The 15,549-nt window shown below is 42.0% G+C and overlaps 1 protein-coding gene across 2 annotated transcripts in view; it reads right to left on the bottom strand.

Moving 5' to 3' along the window:
- Nucleotides 1-15,326, bottom strand: part of MAN1A1 (mannosidase alpha class 1A member 1) — a 164,693-nt gene extending 149,367 nt beyond the window's left edge. Inside the window, exons 1-2 of one of the 2 annotated variants that reach the window (XM_078054798.1) lie at nucleotides 14,976-15,326; nucleotides 13,897-14,763 (exon numbers count right to left, since the gene is read on the bottom strand). In XM_078054798.1, coding sequence (XP_077910924.1) covers nucleotides 13,897-14,517 — 621 coding nt within the window. In that variant the 5' untranslated portion in view covers nucleotides 14,518-14,763; nucleotides 14,976-15,326. The remainder of the gene's footprint in view (nucleotides 1-13,896; nucleotides 14,764-14,975) is intronic. The other variant, XM_078054799.1, reaches the window with a different exon arrangement.
- Nucleotides 15,327-15,549: the final 223 nt, after the last annotated feature.

The raw sequence follows: 15,549 nt of genomic DNA, 5'->3' as shown, positions 1-15,549 counted from the left end.
GTCAACTGTTTTTAAACGTCTGTATTTTGGTTCATCACACTATGCTCTATGTTGGAATAGGACTCTTTCCTATTTATAAAATTATTGTTTATTTGATTTCAATAAATTTTAGAAACATTGACAAGGCTTGGGAAATGCAGGTATCTTTTGATTTTAACTTTTCCTATTTTCCTCACCACCAAAGGCAAGCAGATTTAAAATTCTAAGACTGAAATAAAAAAAAAAACAGATTGAAGGGGCATTAAAAAAAAAGGCTAGAGAAAAAGGAGATTAAAACATACTCGTGGTCAGCAAAGGATACCTTTACCTCTCTACATTAATCAGTATTTATTAAATAAATCCTACTCTGAAATCTAACATGAAATAACTTACAATTAAAAATAATATCATAGGTCAAAGCTTTCTATTATTTTAGGTTGAATCATAAGAACTTAAAACTAAATTCAGCCAAAATGTTCTTCAGAAAGTCTTTAAGAATATAATGTTCCAATTAAAGGAAGTAAACTTTTAGAACATTAGTTGATGTTCTGTTTCCAAATCTAATCCTCCAGGCATAAACTACAAAGTTAATAAAGACCAGATTAAAACCAACCAAGAACAAATTATTAATTCCGTTTTTCCATTTCACTCTTCAATTCTTGTTTTAAATGCACTAGGAGTCTCTGTTGCAGACATAGTTAAAGCTGCAGCAGCTCTAATAATCAACGGATTTATCACAAAGGGTGTAGATACTTTCTAAATGAAAGCACCATATGCCTAATTATTGAGCTAAATTTATACATGTAGCTATCTCTGAATGAAACATTTTCAGCCTTTCGGCTCACAGAATATTTCTTTCCATGCCCTTAAGGTATTTCTCCAGATTTCATTCTTCTCCTTTTTTCCCTCTCCCCCAGTCTGAGTGCTGGGTGACGCACCAGGCCAGGAAGCCAGAGGGAACTGGACACTGATGAATGGTCACGCTCTCTATGGTCTTCTCAAGGATGAACATCACTTCTATGAGATAACAACTGAAAGGAGGCAAAAGAATGCTTACTTTCCTGCCACAGGAAGCAGGAATTTTGGCAACAACAACTGAGTAGGGAGGTAACAGCAGAAAACACAAGCTTGTATTGCAGCCCAGGCTTCCTTTTCTTTCCTGGAAATGACTTCTCAAACCCAGTTACTTACTGACAACCCCTTTCTCAACAAAAGGCCGAGCTTATTACTCTAAACAATCCCTAGTTACTGATAAATAAATACTATTTATTGAATAATGAATGCTATGTGCCAGGCATTATGCTGAGAGATTCACATACATTTCCTACTTCAATTCTCACAATGACTGTGCACAAAGAGAAACGTTAGCCCCATTTCACAGGTATGGAAAGGGACGTTCAGATGGTTTGTACTCTGTCACAGTGCCTCACAGTCAGACTAGAATTTTGGTGATATACTTAAATCGTTTCTCAATTTGGTTACATTTAAGACAAATTGCCTTCCATTGTTATATTCTGGGCTGTGAACCTATGGTATAGAAAAAGGTGTCTCCACACTTAAGGGGTCTAACATCTAGTTGGAAGATAACATATATGCCCATGAAATTGGCAACCCACAGGGCAAAGCCAGAAATAACAAATGCCATGGAAATTTGGAAAACGGAGAGAGATCAGTAAATGTTGGGAATGTGAGAAAGGGTTTCATGGAGGACATGGATGCTGAGCAAGTAAGAGGACTTCCGACTGAGAGGAATAAACTAAACAAGGCAAAGCCCTTAATTAGTTGTGTTTTGGAGATGGTATCTATGCAAGTTTAGTTCAAGCAGTTTAGTTTAGTTTAACTAAAGCTAAAGTCCCTCCTTATTTAAGAGCTATGACTCAAGAAGCAAATTGAGGTGGATTTAGAGAAGACCATGAGTGTCAGCCTAAGGAATGGACACTTCATTCTAGAGCAATGTTTTTCACACTCTAGTCACTGGACCAGACGTATCAGTCACCCGGGAACATGTTAATGGGGCCCACTCAGATCTCCTGAGTCAGAAACTCTGGGGGCAGTGCCCAGCAATCTGGGTGCGTTAACTTGCCCTCCAAGGGATTCTGAAGCTGGCTGAAGTTTGAATCCCTACTCCATAAGTGTACTTGAGAGATAGGTGACTTGAGAGAAGTGATATTTTAGGAAAACTAATCCAATAGTGAACTACAGAATGAATTGGAAAAGGGACAATTTACAAGTTCATAAAATTCACAGAGCTTCTACCATGCAATTATTTATACAAGAAAGCCCTTTTCAGGAGCTACAAAATACTTAATTGGGAAACAGAAGACCAAGGTTCTTTCCCAAAATATCACTCCTTCTTACAGAGAAAATTTTTATTAAATTCTAATTTCTCTAGTGGAAAATAACCCCTAACCTATTACTTTTCATTTCTGTGTGGTACTGTAAATATTACTTATAAAAACATCATTGTCTCAAAAATATTTCCCGGAGGGGGGCAGGGGGAGACCCAAACCAACCTTAATTAGGTGTCTCATGTATAAAATTGAAACCTAAGAAAAATGACAGCTCTTATTAAATGTAGTCCACAACTCTAGATACTAATGAACAGAAATGAATGAGGACTCTACCTAATTTCAAAATCACATACCTGAAAAACAAAATACCAAGTGTAAATATAAAGCAGGCTAACTTTTAAACAAAACAAACTTTTATATTCAATTAAGTGTTGACTTTCAAAGGAATATCACAAGTATCTACATTTATTTCAGCAATGTTATATCTTCCCAAAAAATTTTTATGAACAACCTGCACAGCCAGTTTATGAGTCATACAAGAAAATGAATACAGTTTTTCATTTTATAAATCATTGTGAAAACAACTTTAAAACAGGAAAAGGTGTTTCCTACGTTGATTGATCTTTATTCACTAGATCTGGTTCTGAATGACTTTTGACTGTTATAAAATATCAACCTTTCCCTCAAAAGACAATGGCTTGTAGCCTATGAGGATACATAGAAGGGGCTCCAAAGATGGGTGGACACCATTTTTGGATTCTGTGATTATATAAGGTGGGGGTATGTGTGTCACACTTAACCTGAATAACTCCTCTTGGTATGTTTGCTTAAATAAGCACATTTGTTCAACAACTATTTACTGAGTCCTATTACGGGCAAGGCCCAGGGTTAGCTGACCCATTGGGTGGATGAGGGGGAAGCTCTTTATCTCGTTCTCAAGATAGTAGTCCTGGAAGAGATGCAGGACTATGAAGAGCCAGCGTCACAGAGATTCTGTACTCTTGGAGGGAGAGAAAACAAGTACTTCTAACCTGTGCTATGGCTTTATCTTATTACTGATAGAACACTTAATAGATAGTAATTTTTATTCACCCTAACTGCTAAAACAGCTTAACGTGGTAGTTAATAAATCATCTTCATTTTTTATGCTCCTCAAATTGCCCAACCCATCCGACTTTTTTTGTTGTTGGTGGTGTTGTTTTTAAGCTACTGAGTTCTTCATCACACATTCTAAGCTAAGTAACCCCTAGGAGGCATAAATAATGAAGACTAACCAAAATGCTTAATATGAGTAAATGTACACAATGTATTAAATACACGCCAATTACTACATAAAGTTCCTTTTACACTTAATAAGAATGCCTTATAAAATTGCTGACTTGGGCAAATAACTCCTGAAAACACAGTATGGACTGTTGAAGCATTTCTAATTATGAGATGAAAACCTGTAGTTGACTAGATACATTATAACATTCGACACTGCTAGTTGACTACAAAAATAACATGTCTCAGAGAACAGCATCCTAAATATTCTAAAATTACTATCATTTCAAGCCACAATTTATAAAAATAATATAGTACATTTATGTCAATCGTTATTCACCATGTTAATGCAGTCTCAAAGCCAAATTTAAACAGTTCTGGTGTTTGGCAGACTTTTATGAATTACCAAGGTCAGAATAAAAATACATTCTGAAATGTGCAACTCCTCACTATCTTAAAAATGCATGACTAAAAACACATTATTTGAAGGAGTAGCAAAAAAAAAAAAAAGCCCAAACTCATAAACAAATCATGCTTTTCTTTTATTCTCAAGATTCCTTAAACAAAATGCATATTTATATTTAAAACACTAAAGGCCTCTAACATAGGACATATAACGTAATCTTCCCTCTGTAAGAATTCAGCTTTCTAAGACTTGCCATTTTCTGGCATCACTAAAATCACTTCTGAAATTCTATTTGGACTATTTTTGATCTTCAACTATAAACTTAAAATATTAGGAAACCATCCTGATGAATTCTAAAAAAAAAAAGAAGGATCCCTCCCACCTTCCCCAGATCTTCAGAGAGGCCAATACTTTCCTCAAATATCTGATGCCAAAGCCCAACTATAACCTAATAACGAATATGAGCTGATGGGAGCTGTCTGGGTCTTAGCTGAGGAAAAGTGGACTGTTCCAAGGTGCTTGGTAAGTACTCCTATCAATAAAGAGTACTTTTTATCCTAAGTGACCAACCCAGGGAAGAAGCAAATTTTGTTGTAAGTTTTTTTTTTTTTAAATAAAATGCTGTCTATCACCTTCCTGGCCCTTGCCTCTTTTGGGAGCCCGTGTCCCACCAGCCAGCTTGTTAGATCCACCCTCTCCAATGGACACCCTCCTCCTTAAGCTTCCATGCTTTGCCTTTTCCCCAAATCCTGCCCCTTTAATAACTTCCTTGTTCTATCCAACTCACAATGAGGAAATGCAACTAGTCAACCAACACAGAAGAAAATGTTGCTCAAAGAAAAGCAAATTAAATATACAAGATACTGTTTCATCACCTATGAAATTTACAAAGATTCAACAGACTACATTCACTGTATTACAAGTGAAAGTATAAATTGTTTCTGGAAAGTAATCCCTCAAAATGTACTATGATCCTTTGACCCATTCATTTCCTCTTTCAGGAATTTAAGGGGAAATCCTACTTATGGGGGTCAGGGCAATGAAAAATAAGATGGAAACTTAATGGACAAAGGTGTTTATCTCAGCATATTTTTATGAAAACAAAAAACTGGAAATAACCTAAATGTGCAGGTCCAAGGGAATGGTTAAATAAACTATGATGCTTCTATTTCATATATTATGCTATCATAAAATGACACTTCAAAAGAAAACGAAAAACACGTTTATATAGTGTGGTTATAACGTTGGGGGGGAAACCCTTATTTGTTGGGGTGGAGTAGTGTTGGTATTACTTGTGACTAAGTGATAGGAATGTGAAGGATACATTTTTCTTTTTTCTATTCCTGTGTACTTTCAAAATGGTTTTTCCTAAGCCAGCATTGGTTTGCAATGAAATAAGACAATGAAAGACACTTCCTTCTTCTACAAACCTATTCTCACCTTGCTAAGACAAACCTCAAAGGATGATAATTTCTGCTGGGTAACTTGAGTGATATACTTTTAACAGCAGCCTTTAAGAAGCAATACATCACCTCTGAAACAAATAATACATTTATGTTAAAAAAAAAAAAAAAGGATAGTAGGAAGGGAAAAATGAAGGGGGGGAAATCAGAGGGGGAGATGAACCATGAGAGACTATGGACTCTGAGAAACAAACTGAGGGTTCTAGAGGGGAGGGGGGGGTGGAGGGGTTACCCGGTGATGGGTATTAAAGAAGGCACGTATTGAATGGAGCACTGGGTGTTATATGCAAACAATGAATCATGGAACACTACACCAAAAACTAATGATGTAATGTATGGTGATTAACATAACATAATAAAATTAAAAAAAAAAAAAAAAAAAGAAGCAATACATCAACAAAAGGGAGGCACTGATGGTGAAATTTCAGGCAGCTGGGAATGAGATTTTGCGACTAGGAACACACCCCTGTGCTTCCTTAATCATTCTACAGGGCTGTCCTTTTGCCTTATGCCCTGATAGAGATCCAGCGGGGAAACACACCCTTGTAGCAGCTCCAGCACAGATTCTTGTGAAAGGGGAACTAGGGTCAGGCAATCATGCCCAAACATCAGTTCAGGGAAGCTGGACTGAAGCTGGACTTGGCCACCCCCAGCATGGACCATAAGCCCTCACTGCCTATCCATGGGCCCTCTGGTCCCTCAGAAGGATCAAGTGCTCCTCGGAGGACTTCGAAAAGATCGTTCAGTGAGAAAGGGTTGGGTAGATAGTTTCCAGCAGTAGCTCATGGTCTTTGCCTGGCCTGAACTCACTCTCCCCACAGTCATTCACAGGTCTGTGCCCATGCCCCACGGCCACACGCTGTCCTCATAACCCCTAGCCTCAGCAGACAGCCATCCCCACCTGCGCAGGGGCAAAGAGGCTCTTCATGGGCGTGGTGTGCTGTTACCAGCAGCGGAAGCTGGCGACCTTCCTCAGGTTCTCACCCCTTTCTTCCATGCTTCCTCTCCCACCGAGCACCCTCACAGGAAGGACTGGGGACAGGACAGTCCAGTGGGAGACCCACATACAAAAGCATGAAGACGTGCAAATGGAAGTTACTATATTAAGGCCGGCGTGTCACTAAAGGAAAGGATATAGAGCAAGAGTGATGAGAACACAGTGGGGCAGTTCGGGGACTGAGCCTTTGATAAGCTTAATAACCAGGGAGACAAAGGACTGATGGAAAAAAGGAAGTGAAGGAGGCATTCTAGTTACAAAAGACAAGCGAATACAAAGGATGGTGGGCTTTTTAATTTTATTATCTCTGTCCTGGATTATCTGCAGGACTGCTGGACTCTAATGTACCTAAAGCAACTGCCAGAGTATTCAAAACAGAAAGGAGGGCTGCGCCTTTTAAATGCTCTTAAGCCTTAATCTCATTTGGTTTTCTTTCAAGCATCTAATGATCACAGAAGTCTTTATCAGGACCCAGGGCGGGTAGGGCAGTGCTGCCCCTTCTCCAGAGCCAAGGAATTAACCAGCATTGCTTTCTCAAGCAAAGATGTTCCTCTCCCTCTAGGATGGTCTCAGTGGGGCTTCTCACTGCTGGCCTGCCATTCAGGGCTGAAGAGGTGGGAGGGCGGGGCAGGCCAGCCAGCCACCAAAACATAGGTTCTCATTAGAGTCAAGAAATCACAGGCAGAGTGCGGCCTTCAGGCTAAGAGGCAGTTCCCAGCTCTGACGTTAGTGCGTTGGGGGAATCTCAGGAAGTCATGGCTCGCCGGGCCCTGGCTCTCACCTGGAAAATTAGGACTGGGCTTCAGGATCTCAGAGGTCTTTCTGGGCCCAAAACCCTAACCAATCTCAATTTGTGGCTCTCAAGGAAGGGCAAACTCTGAGTTACAAAGTACAACTGATTTATCTGAATTTTGATTATTAGATGATAGACTGAACTCTGACTATAGCACTGATCATAATTAAGTAAATTTCTGTCAAGTCTGAAGTAATTTTCTTCTCACTTCTTAAAAACATTCCTCCAAAGATAAAACTGGTTCAAATGCACTTTCCCCAATTTCTCTTTCTATTTGGGGGAACAGTTTCAATGCCTAAGGAGGTAACTCAAGCGCTGTGATTACTCTGAGAAGGAGCCACTTCAGGAACGGGCGCATCTGACTGTGAGAAAGAGACGAATTCTTTCTCAAATACTTGAAATACAGAAGCTGAAGAAGTATATCGTTTTAAAGATACCTAGAGTTTTTTGGAATTTGGAAGGAATTTGAGAAAATCAGAGTTGACAGTAACACAATAAAATCACAGCCGTCTGGAAAGATCATCGTGATGAACTGGAAATGTATCCTTTTAAGCACCAAACTTGATTTGAACTGTTTTTGGTAACCTTTTGAAACTTCGTTATCCACTTCCTGATTTACCAAACATTATGAAACAAAGTAATCTTAGATTGATGGCTTTAGGGAACGACTAGTAACAGTAATAATAGCAAGTAGCATTTATCATACATTTGCAACATGCCTGATATCATTCTAAGTGCTTGCTGTGTGGATGATCACATTTAAACCTTCTGATCCAATGAAATGGGTGCCCATTTTTGTCTTCATTTTACAAATGAGAAAACCGAAGCTCTGAAAGATTCAATCGCAACTTGCTTAAGGTCACTCAATGGCAGGGATTCAGGTCCTGGCCATCTGCCTCCAGAGCAGCCCTTCTCATCCCCACCATAGTGCTGCAAGTGGACGGAGCAGGAACAGGCAAGGGTATCCAGAGACTCTCTAGGACCTACTTGGGCGAAGAGAACTGTGCTCCTACAATAAAGAGCCCATAGATTGTTGTAATTTTTAAATGTATGTTTACTTTTTAAAAAACACAGTCCTTCAGGCTAGCTGTCAATTCTTCTGTTACACATCAGGCCATGTCAAAAGAGTATGCACATTTATAGTCTGAAGTAGCTCCCCCATGCCATCACACTCCTCTAAGCTGCCCCTCTTCTTGTCTCTCTTCTTTTCGCCTCCCCACCTCTCTTTGTAAAAAATGTCCAACTGAATGATTACAAATGCCTCTGCTTCCTGCCGAGATCTGTTTATCAACAGAAAAAAATGTCATATCAAACTTTTCCTGGGTGGCTTTAAAAAGAAGAGGTCTTCTAAATCATGCCACTAATAAGATTTAAAAAATGACTATAGTTAATGTAACTTAACTAATACAAGGTCAAATTTATAATACTGCAGAATTGTGTTTTGTACTCATTCTACATTAGAGTCTGCAAATGATGAATATGGCCAGTCCATTTATATACTTCTGTGGCATTTTATTTAGGAGGCAAGCCATGTTAAGACAGTGAGCAACACTCACCAAGGATCCGGCTTCCATCCTCAACTCTAATCTGATTTCCGGAATAATCTCTGTCTCAGTTGCATCTACTGTAAAATGAACAAGCTGAGCTATCTCTAAGGACTCATACAGAACAATATGACTTAGAGCATATGTTTACTTTTAAAAATCAGAGAGTTATAATTTTTATGGCCTATTGTTGGTAAAAGAAAAAACCTGCATAGTTTGTATAAAGGATCTTTAAAAGCAGATTTGGGAGTGAGGGTTAAGGCAGGGCTGATTAGAGGTAGTTCAATTACTTAACACTAAACAAGACACGAGGCTGAGAATTGAAGGAAAAGTCATGACTTAATTTTCCCAAAGAAATAATTCTCTTCCTTAAACTACCAAATATTGGTTTCTCTATTACTCTTTTGTCTGGTTAGGGGAGAGGCATTTCATAGTATCTCTGGAATCCATGGGGTGGATGTTCCTATTTTGATCAATCGATACTCATCTTTGACAAACACACACATTTTTATGGTTTTGTAGGTTATGAAGAACTTAAAAGGTCACAGGTTCTCTATTGGACTATGGGCTATATGCAGGTTCCAGTGCAGTTCTGATCTACCCATGTATATTTATCTCTCATCACTCACACTGATCTGTAGGTATTCCTCCCCTCTGACCTTGAGATACATGCTTGAAACTCTCTTTATTGAAGAACTTGTACTACCACAGCTTATGGAATAATTCAATATAAATATATAAGTTTCCCACTGAATTCCAACAAACTCAGATTTCATACAAAGGCACTTACTATACATGTGAAATACTAAGATATATTTCTCAAGATGGTTTATTTGATCAGCTCACCTAAAAAATACACAAGCATTGACTCAAAAATGCATTTTTTTAACCACTTTTCACACCTTAACTAGGTTCTAAGGCCTATGAATCTTAAGTTACCTGGTAAGAGGAAGACAGAATATTCCTCTCAAACAAATTATCAATAGCTTACAGAAAATTAAACTGAACGTAATTGATCATCCATTAACAATCTTTTCTTGCTTTCATGTATTAAAGTTCAACAGTCAGGATCTACTCTACCACTTATAGTGCTGAAATCATCATTTATTCATTTACCTATTAAAGAGAAAAAAATTTTACAAATACTCTATGACCTACCTGCTCTGGGGAAAAACCTAAGAGTGGGGGAATCTTGCCTTTGCCTCTGGTCAATGTCAGGTATGTTTCAGAGTAGGGTGAGCAGAACAGGCAGGGTAACTCAAGGGTATTGAAGTTCCTCTGGAGTCAGGTCTTCAAATTCTGGCTTTTATTATTTTGCAAATATTATTTTCCACACCAGAACTACCCATACAGATAAATTGGAAAGTTAAGTCTTCAAAATAAAAGTATTAGTCTGTCTGGGTAGATTATTCCTACATCTGATCTTTAATAAAAGGGTTAATCATCAAAAGTTAACATAAATGATAGACTCAAGAACAACATAAGGCTACTGTGTAAGACATAAAAATACATTTTAACCATTAGCCATCAATATGAACATTTTCTTTAAACTTATGATCATATAAGTAGGTCTGAAATAAAAAACTAAAGAATGCTTTGAGAAACCTATAGACAACTCTGACTGCCATGGCTGACCAATCCTAAAGCCTTGCCTGAGAGGCCCCAAGCCGAGTGTCAGACCCTTCACTCCTACCCCATTTAGGCTGGTGGAGACTCCAGTTTGAGAAGGGAGGAATCCCCTCTGAGAAGATGTCTTCAGCCCCTATTACTCAAGGACTCCCCATAATTCCAGGAGATGAAAACCAAAATTATTCATCCTCTAAATTAGGATTATGGCTCTAATCCTAAAGGACTGTACAAGTTCTTTGTACAGGCTCAAAACAAAACAAAACAAAAAAAAAAAAAAAAAGAAAGAAAGAGAAAAAGCTTCCTGATTTTTAAAAAAGGGTTAAGGTAGAAGAGGAACTAGACTATTTGTTTAAAAATTCCATGGTGTTATTTTAACTTTGGTCCTTCATTATTTTAACACTGCTTTTTAAAACTAAGGATAACTTGAATACAATTTTAAAAAGATCAAACTCATGAAAATATATTCTATGTATCATAAAATTCAGGGAAATTCCAGAGTTGATTTTTTACAAAGTTTTCATGGGGCGGGGGGAGCATCTTGATTTCAATTTTAAGTATTACATCAAAGTTTTACCATCCATCGAATTAGTACTGGAAAGCATATAATGGCTTTTTGTGAAGGGAGCTAGGTAATATCCTATTTGAAATTATGACTGTCTCCTCTAGACACAAATTTGTTAAAAATTTACCAAAGTACCAGTAACACAATTGTGTTGGCATTATAAAAATAGTATTAGCTGTCTTTAAATTAAATTTACAAATTAAATGTTTGGCTCAGAAATTATAGTCTAAGCTCTCAACATACTAGACTTGCCTATACTTTCTAAATTTTAGCTATAAAACTGTTAATACATTCAGGTGTACTAACACCTGAGAGAGCCTAAGTATATAAAGAGAACTAGAAAATACAGGGACAACAAAGATCAAAACCAAGACAAAGATCTACTGGTCCATGACAAAAAGTCCACAGTGGTACCAGAAACTGAATATAAAAGTGTGAAGTTAAAGCGCAGTGCTCTATTTACAATAGGTAACCACTCTTTCCTTTCTAAAACTGAACATTTTCAGCACAGTTTTAGAATGGCATTTTTTTTTTTTTTTTGGTTTACAAAGGAACGCATCTGCCTGAACTAATCTGATGAAAAACCATAATCCATTTCTTCCCATTAGCTTTTGACTAAATACTGAAGCTAATTATGCTAGCTTTTTTGGGTTCTCACGGCAACACGGAATTTTAAAGAACACATTACTTCCACCACTTTATGCAAGACTGGGCAGTTTCAAAACATCTAAGTGCTAAGACGTTAGCACCACACAGATAACAGAAGGCTACGTAAATTTTCTTTACATGGCTAATTAAGACCTTTTGATTTAGAGAGACAGATAACATGGATCCAGTAGGGGCAGATAGGCATACTGTTAATATGCTGTCCTCAATTCCCACTGCTTTTGCTCTTGACGCACTTTTAATCACTATTGGTTGGTATGGATAGCTTTTCAACATCCATGCATCTTTAGTATTTAAAATAATTTCCTTGGACAACTGTGATCTGCACTAACTGGCAGCTCATAGGAATTTAGAGGCAAGAAATGTGTGAATTACACTGTTTTAAACTTAAGGGAAACATAAGCATATAGATTTACAGTTAATTTACCTATGATTTTGTTTGGATATTTTTAAGGAGGATGGGAGATGAAGAGATGAGGGAAATTGGTGAGAAATAGAGCTTTTTATCCACTTTCCTGGTTTGGTATCCCTGACAGGATTTCATGGAGAAGGCAATCTGCTAGAGAGAAGTTGTCCGGGGACATAAAATCTATTCCTCCAAGTCTGGGAGGTTCTATGCCTGAAGAAGGGTCCCAAAGCAGAAAGGCTGATGGGCTTGAAGGAATCTATCTGCACAGAAGGATGAAGGCACCCTCTTTGTGCCTAGGGTAAACTGAAAGGGACCCAAATCTACTTTAACTTGCTCAATTACAGCTAAAACCAAATTCATCTGGTTTTATACTAAAGTCACAAATCCTGTAACAATCAAGCTGCCTCCATTCTGTAGGTACTCAAGCTAAATACCTCTTCACCAACTCAAAATTGTTTACTCTCTGAAAATGGGAGAATGAGGCCGCTTCCTTTCCTGATTACCTACCCAATGTCAAAACATAAAATTTATTTTCACAGAGACTCTGACATTTTTTGAATGCCAAAATATTACTTCCACTTATAACACATTTTAGAAATCTGAATCAAGGGCGCCTGGGTGGCTCAGTTGGTTAAGCGACTGCCTTCGGCTCAGGTCATGATCCTGGAGTCCCTGGATCGAGTCCCACATCGGGCTCCCTGCTCGGCAGGGAGTCTGCTTCTCCCTCTGACCCTCCCCCCTCTCATGTACTCGCTCTCTCTCATTCTCTCTCTCTCAAATAAATAAATAAAATCTTTAAAAAAAAAAAAAAAAAAGAAATCTGAATCAAGATTTGGGATGAAATGCTTTTAATATGGTTCCTCCAGCTCTTGGATTGTGTTAAAATTCAGGCTGGTATAGTTTCATACAGGAGAGTAGCTGTGGAAGGAAGCACGTCCACAAAGAGCCTGCTGACTGGTGAAAGGTGACCAGGAGAAGCCCTGGCTTCAAGTCCTAACTTGGTCACTAACTAATTCTGGGGCTTTGGGCTCCTCAAATTTCATCTTTAAATTGACAGTCTTAAATGACTTTAAAGGTCCCCCTCAGGTTTAAGCCAGTTAAGTGGCCATATGCTACAAGTGCTAACTGAAAATTACAAGAAATAAATTATGAAAGACTTATCGAAGTCCATGTTTGTCTTGGATTAAGTTTGTCATTTTTGTGTTGCTGTGGAGGCAAACCTGTTGCATCGCATAAAATACTCTTTCTCACTACACCAGAAATACAAGAGACAATTGGCTGGCTTTTTAAATTTTTCATTTTTTAAAATGTAAATAAACAACAGTGTGCCCCCTATGATAGAAAGTTCTCAAGTTTCACCTTTATAATCTATAAGTACACACAGGATGCCACCTGGCAGCATAAGGCCACATGACTGAAGGCCAGGGAGTGCTGGCTTGCTGTTAGAACCTTCTTATCCTGCATGATCAATGCTTTGCGTTTATGTTCAACCTTCATTTCGAGCCACGTCCAAGCCTCAGTAGGGGGCTGTTTGGGACCTTCACTGTCAATGTTCTCAGGCAGGGACGATTACCCGTGAGGAGGCCCATGAAAGAGGAGGTTTGCACACCACCTCACCTGCCCATGTATTTAATACCTACCTCACGTGGTTTATGCTTACCAGAGCACGCAAATTAAAAGCAACGGGATTCAACCTCAGATCTTAATTGGCCACATCTACTGTGATAGTCAAAAAGGAAAACTAAAGAGCCTTTGACACTGCACCTGGTGGAAGCTGAAAAGCTCTCTGTCCCCTTACACTGTAATGTTATAGTCTTAAGAGTTTCAGAGGTTTGTCTTTTTCTCCCAAAAAAACGCTGCCAGGCAGGAAGGGTTTCCAGTACGGTGCACTCACCTCTTTGATCTTTGCCCTCTTGTCGCGGATGCCAGCGTCGGCCGGCTCTCGGCCAACCGCCCCGATTGGGGGCACGAAGTCCACCGGGGGCAGCCTCCTGAACACCGCCTTGTCACGCAGCTGGTCCTGGGCCACCTTCTCCTTCTCCAGCAGGATGTCTCTTTGGATCTCCTCGGGCAGCTTCTGCAGGGTCTCCTTGGCTTCCCTGAGAGCCCGCTCGTGGTTTTCGCGGATCCTGGCCAAGTTGTCCTCCAGGGCAGCCGCCGGGTCCCCGGGCGCGCCCTCCTCGCCGCGCCTGGCTCGCCCATCTGCCGCGTCCTCGGCGCGCGCCCCGGGCCCGGGCTTATGGTCGGCGGCCGACTGCAGGGCGGGGCTGGAGTGGAACAGGACCCCGCTGAGCAGCTTGGAGGAGTCGGGCAGGAAGAAGATCGCCCCGAAGCAGAGCGTGATGAAGGCGCTGAACACCAGCAGCAGCACGAACTTCTCTGTCAGGCGGAAGGCGGCGGGGCCGGATCCCTTCCTGCCGCCGCTGCCGCCGCCGCCGAGCCCCCCGCCCAGGCCGCCGCCCAGGCCGCCGCCCGCGGGGCTGCTGAAGAGCGGCAACAGGCCCCCCACCGGCATCCCTCCAGCCGCCGCGGCCGCTGGGGTGCCCGCTGTCCAGTGGCCCTGCGCCGCGCCGCTCAGCAGCCAAACTTCGCCGCCGCCCGGCGTCAGCGGCTGCGGGGCTGGGTCCTGCGCATCCAGGCCGCCCGAGCCCCTGGGCTGGGCTGCAGGTATGCCCTGGGGAAACAACTCTTCTGTGGGTCTTCTCCCAGGGGCAGCTCCTTTGGCAAACAAGCACGCGCGACAGACCGCTGGCCGCAGCCCCTGCGGGGAGAGAAACAGTAAAATGTAGTAATTACGATGATGGTGATAAAGTTTCCAGCGGGTCTCCGCCCTCCGACGGCCGTGTGAGCCGCCGGGACAGCTCCCCCAGCGCGGAGTCGGGAGTCTGGCTCCGGGCACCGCCCTCGGAGCTCACTCTTTGGACTTGGGGTGAAGTTTTCTGGTCCCGGGGGGACTGGGTGTCCTGCGCACACCTGGAGCAGGGCCGCGTGCGGGCACCTCCTGGAGAGGGCAGCGCACCTCTGGGGCAGGAGGGACGCTGCGCGGGTCGGGGGGCTAGTCAACTTCGCCAGGTCCCCATCTCGGAGCTGGGACTAGCTGCCACGGCTTCCCAGGCGGCGGCTGAGCGTGCAGCCCGGCCGCCCCGCAGCCCTGGTCGCCGCTCGTCTAGGCTAGCGCGCCGACCCGCGGGCGAGTAGGAGCGAGCAGGGCTGCACGCTGCCCTCCACCGCGGCCCCGCGAGCACTAATACCACTGCCGGTCTCCGGGCATTCGGAAACGAGGGCGGTGACGCGTCCGGAGAGTGATGGCGCGGCCGGGCCAATCACGCACCGCTCAGGGACCCGCGGGGGCGGGGCCGAGGCGGGGAGGGGGCCGCGCGGGGCGGGGAGTTTACGGGAAGCGCAACCTCGCGGGGGCCCGGCCGGGGGCGGGGAGGTCGCGGGTCTGGGAGGCGCGAGGCCGGCGGGAGCGGCAGCGGGGAGGCCGCCTAGACCCGAGCCGGAGGCACAGGGCGCGAGGAAGCGGGCTGGGTTCGGGGTCGGGAGT

The sequence above is a fragment of the Halichoerus grypus genome, chromosome 9, assembly GCF_964656455.1.
Source record: "Halichoerus grypus chromosome 9, mHalGry1.hap1.1, whole genome shotgun sequence".
Taxonomy (NCBI): domain Eukaryota; kingdom Metazoa; phylum Chordata; class Mammalia; order Carnivora; family Phocidae; genus Halichoerus; species Halichoerus grypus.
The sequence above is the reverse complement of the archived record's forward strand: the minus strand, read 5'-3'. Positions and strand labels throughout refer to the sequence as shown.